We start from the raw sequence: 7,332 nt of genomic DNA on the forward strand, positions 1-7,332 counted from the left end.
GGACAGACAGACAGACAGACGGACGGACAGACAGACAGACAGACAGACGGACAGACAGACGGACAGACAGACGGACAGAAAGACGGACGGACATACAGACGGACAAACGGACAGACGGACATAGCTTAATCAACTCCGCTACCTATAAGGTTCCATAATATATATGCTTTCTGGGGTCGGAAAATTGTATTACAGAAATTACAAACGAAATGGCAAACATATATGTACCCTTCTCACGAAGGTGAAGGGTATAAAAAAAGTAAATAAAAGTTAGTTATTTAGTAAGTTAGTTAGTTAGTTAGTTAGTTAGTTAGTTAGTTAGTTAGTTAGTTAGTTAGTTAGTAAGTAAGTTAGTTAGTTAGTTAGTTAATTAGTTAGTTACTTAGTTAGTTAGTTAGTTAGTTAGTTTGTTTGTTAGTTGGTTTGTTAGTTATTAATTATAATATAATTATACATAGAGAAAAATGTATAATTAATCTTGGGACACCGGTGTCTCGTATACAGATAGTTCGCTGGATGTGGGTATTTAGCATTCATTATTGCCGAATGTAGCTCTCTAACTTATTTATAATTAGTTTTAATAATCATATAACTTTTATTTTCAATAACATGCTAATGCATACATGAAAACTGTTTAATTTTTGAATGATCTGATAATAATTATTTGTTAAATTTTATTATGTTTTTGATTACTACAACTTGGATCATTAAATAATAAGCAAATCAAGTAGCGGTTCTATGCATAACAAGCTGTTAACTTTCCCTTATGGCTAATTATCAGCTCTATTTTCCTTATGCATAAGGACGTAAGTGTTCTATATTACGCTGGTAATTAGTTATCAATTAAGATGGCATATCTTAAAATATAAAAATATGTAAGTTATTATTACAGCACTTAAAGATAATGAATTTTAACAAAATTTTCTTATTTTATTTCAAAAATTAGTTATTATTATTATTACCCTGTATAACCTTGAAACCGCTTTCACTCTTTTACATTAAAATAAGTGGAAACTTCTCCCTTAAAATCCTTGTGTATACCAGCCTTAAATTTGATTAAATAATCACCGGTGGGTAATGGTACAGGTAGTAACATTTTCGAATTAAGCGAAAAATTACTAACAATTAAATCATGCTTGAGATAAGGAAAAAAATTTAATATATAAATTTAATTTTTTAAAACAACACACACACACCCACTTACTTACATTGTAAGGACATGAATGATTAACATTTGAATTGTCCCTTATAATGTTATACATCAATTTCCAATGTATAAAACGATTTGGATTCTTGACAAATCTACAGAAATTCGTTGTAGTATTATACATAAATGGACTATATCTTTGTGAAGAGGTCTTAATATAGATACCAGCATTAACCTAAAATAAAATATGATTAAAACATTTAAAATTTTACAAACAATTTAAAATAATATATTAACTTACTGTTACATTATTAACTGGAGTTTTTAACAATCGTACATGAAGATTTAGAGCAATATTATTACGATTCCAAACCTTTAAATAGCAACTTTTGAAAACAATAAATGTTTTATCAAATTCTTTACACTCAATTTTTGTAAATTTTATAATAACTGCTTTTATGAAAATTGTATTTTTGAAACATAATATTAGAAATAGTATTTTTAGCAATAACGATGTCAACGCTTTCATGTCGAATTTGTTTATGTCCAAATATAGATAAAACTATTTTTTTTAATTAAAAAAATTATTCATCATTAAAATTGTTAATTATTAAATATGTATATTGTTTATGCTCACATTAATATAGTTACTGGAATAGTTTTTGTATTGTGATTATATCAAAAATTTGTTTTTATACTTTCCACCAGTAGTTGTCATACAAAAATTGTTTTATTCTCTTCACACAGACGAGCTCTGAGAAAATGAAACATACTTGTTGGAGCTAATCGTACGAATTTATAAGTTAGGTTAGGTTACGTTACGTTGATAGGAGGATGTATACTACTACATCAAATCCAAAGAAATACACCTAGGCCACTATCGGACCTGTTGTGCGCTGAAATTCATGGAAACAAAAATTGTTCACTGAATGTAATATTTTTTCAGAAACTCAGTTTCCTGGACGTAATTCCTAAGCATCTTCCAATCAGTGTTGCTTAAGAATATTATTTCCGGAATAACATCACTGCCAAGATACTTGGATCTAACTTCGATGAATGCCTGACAGTGGTAAAGAAAGTGCTCCAGAGTTTCACTGTCCTCTCCACATGCTCTACATTCGTCTGAATACGCACGTCCAATTTTGTATAGATGTGCAGGTAATCTTGTGTGTTCACTTAGAATACGTACCATCACACTAACCTCAGACTTGGTAATTTTGAGGAGATTTCTGGTCTTGCTCTCACCAGGGCCACCCCATAGAATCTTTGTGGTTCTATCTACCTTATGAGATTCTCTCATCTTTATTTTTAATTCAGCTTTTGTTGCGTCGAATGGTTTTGCATTTGTCAGGTTAACTATATCGAACTTCCTTCCCTTTAAAGCTAATATATTCATCCTTTCGTTGCCGACTACTCCTGAGTGGCCATAAAATGTAAACCTTTGTGAGAGTATTCAGTTAAAGCTTTCTTACAATCCAATACGGTCTTAGATTTAATTCTATCACCTGATATTGCCCTAATCGCAATTGCCTTCTGGCTGTCGGTAAATATATTAAGCCATATTTATTCTAATCCAATTTACACATTTCGTTATTGCTCGAAGCTTTTGTGATGTTTAGGTAAACGGTGGTATATTTTTGTTTCTGGGTCTTCAATATAGAACCTCAGGCCCACTCTGTCCCCTAAATTAGAGCCATCCGTGTAGCAACGGATTACTGCTCAAATGTTCCACTTGACCAAGACATTCTATTTGGAATTAGCGTTTCAAAGTTTCCGACATATTCCGTGTCTGATATGAGATCAGGCACCTCCGATGAATGTGTATAACCTTCCAATATATTTAGTGTACATTGCTATAGGTTCTCACTTAAACTCTAGATACTTAATTTCATGTTTCTAGGTTAAATATTATAGAAAATTCAAAAAGTACCTTATGAAGAATGAAAAAGTACCAAAAAGTCCCCTTTTATGGATTCCCACTTAATACAGGCTCTACATAATTAATTTAATTTTTTACGTTCAATATTATAGAAATTTAAAAAAGTACCTTTTGAAAAAAGGAAAAGTACCAAAAAGTTCCCTTTTATGGCTTCTAACTTTAGCTCTACTCTGCTACTCTCGCTGTGGTGCTCTCGTTCTGCCTTGTTTTTATAAACAAGAGTACAATAACGAAATTTACCGTATGATTATGTATTTTGATTTTTTTTTTGCAATTTCTGTTTGAGCATGAATAAAAAATCTGAATTTTTGAGGAAATATTCAGAGGTGGTCTCGGATTTTTACTCATATCTTCGTTATTTATGGACCGATTGGACTGATTTTAAATAGCGTTCTAATCAATCGTATTTCTAATAGAATTATTGAAAGTTCAGATCTCGCAGATATCTGTGGTCTTATGAAAACTGATTTCACCTCCGGGGTGATGTCGGACCGCGGAGGCATGTTACCTTGGTGAAGCCTCCACCTTGGTGTTATAGCAATCCCGGGGAATAAAGAGGCGGCCAATACCTCTAGTCTGGCCGGAACTAAAAAATTGGTTACAGTCTACTGTTTGGCTTAGTCCTTGCATAGAATGAAAGAGGTCAGACCAGAGCATAGCATAATCTGATACTACGGGTGGCCAGTTGCAAGACTATGTCGTGGCTGGTCAATTGGTTGAGCTTCCTTCGGTATCCACGTAGTGTCTGTGGTTTAAACCCAAATTCGCGGGAAGAGTAAGTGGCGGTTAAAAGACTGATGTAAGGTTAAGTCAATATTTCGGGATAAGTTCGGGTGCTGTTGCCGAAACAACAGATACCCCACAGATGGAGTGACTGTGGGACTAAGCGTTGGAAATGAGTTGGTATTAATTGTATTTGGTACGGGGGGTACGGCGGGCCTCACCCACCCGTCTACCTATAATAAATGTGTCGTTTGTTTTTCTCTTATGAATGTGTCGTATGAATGAGATGTGTGCTGGGTTGAATGATGATGGATAAATGGTATCATATACATATGATACCATTGAATTTTTCTTCCTTGTCCAGATATGTTCATAGTATACTCTGTTTATATCAGAATTAACACAGTGTGTCCCTGTGAGTAAGAACAATGTCTTCGGCTTATTGATGGATCGTATTTCGGTTCACCGGTTATGTCTCTAGGTGCTGTTGCCCAATCAACAGAGGCCATCCAATCAATGGTCAGAGATTATATAGCTCGAGTACTGCAGCAAAGTACTTGTGCATGAACCGGTCAAAGCCAATGTACAAAAATTGCCACCTTAATTCTTCATTGAAGTATTAAGGGGCGATGGTAGACAGTTCTCAAGTCTACCCAGTGGGTGGGAAAGATCACTGTGATATAAGGCCGTCGGGGCAGGTGCTTACGTACCTTACCTCAGATATACTTAAGCTATTTATTGTTAAATATAAGGTGAATTAAGGGACCGACCTATTTTCAATAGGCTTCGTCTACCATACACTAAAAGATCATATGCCAAATTTCATTGAACTATCAAAATTGTAGTTTGGGTGGTTCAGTTATATGGAAGCTAGCTGCTATAATGGACTGATCTTAACCATTTTCATTATCGTCCCTAGGACAATAGAAGATCATCTACCAAAATTTATTGAATTATCTTCAAAATTGCGACCTGTAGTTTCATTACAAGGTTTACATAGAAAGACGGACGGACGGTCGGACATCGACTGAGAAAATGATTCTAAGCCAATTAGTATACTTTAAGGTGTGAATAGGACCAATATTATTGTGCGTTACAAACATCAGCACAAACCCAATATACCCTCACTACTAAAGTGGTATAGGGTGTAAATATGATAGCAATGAAATTTGTTACAAACAAGTTCTATACAAAACAAAATGTACAAAATTTTAGATGTATCAGTTTATAATTAAGGCATATAAGGTTCCCTTCAGAGGACCATACGCTCACGGTTTAAACGGTGACAATTTTCATATTTGTTAGTCATAGAATTTTTTTCTGTGTGGTTATTTTTTTTTTTTTTTTGCTTTTTCTGAAAGATAGTTAGACGGACTTAGCTCAATCGACTCAGAATTTTATAATAACCCGGAGTATATATACATATATATTTTTTGCTTTTATACCGACAAACTTATATATATTCCCAATTGAAACATATTTTTGATATACTTAATCGCAACACAAAAACTATTCCAGTAATTAAATTAATGTGAGCATAAACAATATAATTAATAATTATTCATTTTAATGAGGAATAATTTTTTAATTGAAAAAATTGTTTTAACATTTTTTTTTTTTTTTGACATAAACAAACTCGTCATGAAAGTGATGACACCGGTAATACTGCAAATAATATTTCTAATATTATGTTTCAAAAATACAATTTTCATAAAAGCAGTAATTATAAAATTTACAAAAATTGAGTGTAAAGAATTTGATAAAACATTTCTTGCTTTCAAGAGTTGCTATTTAAAGGTTTGGAATCGTAATAATGTTGCTTTAAATCTACATGTACGATTGTTAAAAACTCCAGTTAATAATGTAACAGTAAGTTGGTATATTATTTTAAATTGTTTGTAAAATTTTAAATGTTTAAATCATATTTTTTTAGGTTAATGCTGGTATCTATATTAAGACCTCTACACAAAGATATAGTCCATTTATGTATAATACTACATTGAATTTCTGTAGATTTGTCAAAAGTCCAAATCGTTTTATACATTGGAAATTATTGTATAACATTATAAGGGACAATTCAAATGTTAATCATTCTTGTCCTTACAATGTAAGTAAGTGGGTGTGTGCGTATGATGTTTTAAAAAAGTAAATTTATAGTATTTTTTTTCTTATCTCAAGCATGATTTAATTGTTAGTAATTTTTCGCTTAATTCGAAAATGTTACTACCTGTACCATTACCCACCGGTGATTATTTAATCAAATTTAAGGCTGGTATACACAAGGATTTTAAGGGAGAAGTTTCGACTTACTTTAATGTAAAGGAGTAAAATCGTTATAAGTTATATAAGGTAAACAACGGGTAATCAAGTAAAGTAATTCTTAAAAATAAAAAAATTGTATTAATTTTATAATGGCTTGTATTACTTTCCGTAAAAATGACTTGTATGACATGTAATCATACGCATAAGTACGTATTTTGCAATTTTGATTTATTACTTCTTTGTATTCCATACAAAGCTTCAAGGGAATTAATCTCTTGATTATATATACCCTATGTGTCTTTCCGTCCATATAAATAAGTATTGTAATCAAACTACAGATTTGAAGATAATTCAATTAAATTTGGTACATGATCTTCTATTGTTCCAGGGACGAAACCTATTGAAAAGATCGTTAAGATCGGTCCATTATTTCAACTAGCCCCCAAAGATTTGAATCCCCGATTAGAGCTTGTAAACCTTGTAATCAAACTGCATGTCGCAATTTTGGAGATAATTCAATGAAATTTGGCACATGATCTTTTGTGGCACACGAAACCTATTAAAAATGGTTAACATCGGTCCTTTATTTCATATAGCTGCAATTTGGTTTATAACTTTTTGTATTCCATACAAAGCTTCGAAAGAATTAATCCCCTAATTCTTTTTATATCCTACACCACTCATCCTTATGTCTGTCTGTTTGTCAGTCTGTCCATATAAACATTGTTATTAAACTACAGACTTGAAGATAATTCAATGAAATTGAACATGATCTTCTATTGTTCCAGGGATGAAACCAATTGAAAATGGTTACGATTAGTCCATTAATACACCTATTGTGTTTGTGCCTGTCCGTCCGTTTGTCTGTCCATGTGAACATTGTAATCAAACTACAGGTTTTAAGATAATTCAATGAAATTTGGTACATGATGTTCTTTTGTTCCAGGGACGAAACCAGTTGAAAAGGGTTAAGATCGGTCCATTATTTCCTTTAGCCTTCATACAACTGAACCCCCGATTAGGGCTTGTAAACCTTGTAATCAAACTACAGGTCGCAATTTTTGAGGTAATTCAATGAAATTTGACACATGATCTTTTATGGTATCGCAAACGAAGCCTATTGAAAATGGTTAACATCGGTCCATTATTTCATACACCTGCAATTTTGATTTATAACTTCTTGTATTCCATACAAAACTTCGAAAGAAATAATCCCCTAATTATTTTTATACCCTACACAACTTTAGTAAGGGTATATTGG

At 32.4% G+C, this 7,332-nt stretch overlaps 1 protein-coding gene across 1 annotated transcript; it reads left to right on the forward strand.

Moving 5' to 3' along the window:
- Positions 1 to 5,528: 5,528 nt before the first annotated feature.
- On the forward strand, positions 5,529 to 6,137 carry LOC124420033 (the record flags this gene model as incomplete). Its single annotated transcript, XM_046951552.1, has 3 exons — positions 5,529 to 5,678; positions 5,743 to 5,916; positions 5,988 to 6,137. Coding segments are annotated over 3 exons (474 nt in total), but the record flags the coding sequence as incomplete, so codon positions are not given.
- Between the last annotated feature and the right edge of the window lie 1,195 nt (positions 6,138 to 7,332).

The sequence above is a fragment of the Lucilia cuprina genome, chromosome 5 (assembly GCF_022045245.1).
Source record: "Lucilia cuprina isolate Lc7/37 chromosome 5, ASM2204524v1, whole genome shotgun sequence".
In the NCBI taxonomy this organism is placed as follows: Eukaryota; Metazoa; Arthropoda; class Insecta; order Diptera; family Calliphoridae; genus Lucilia; species Lucilia cuprina.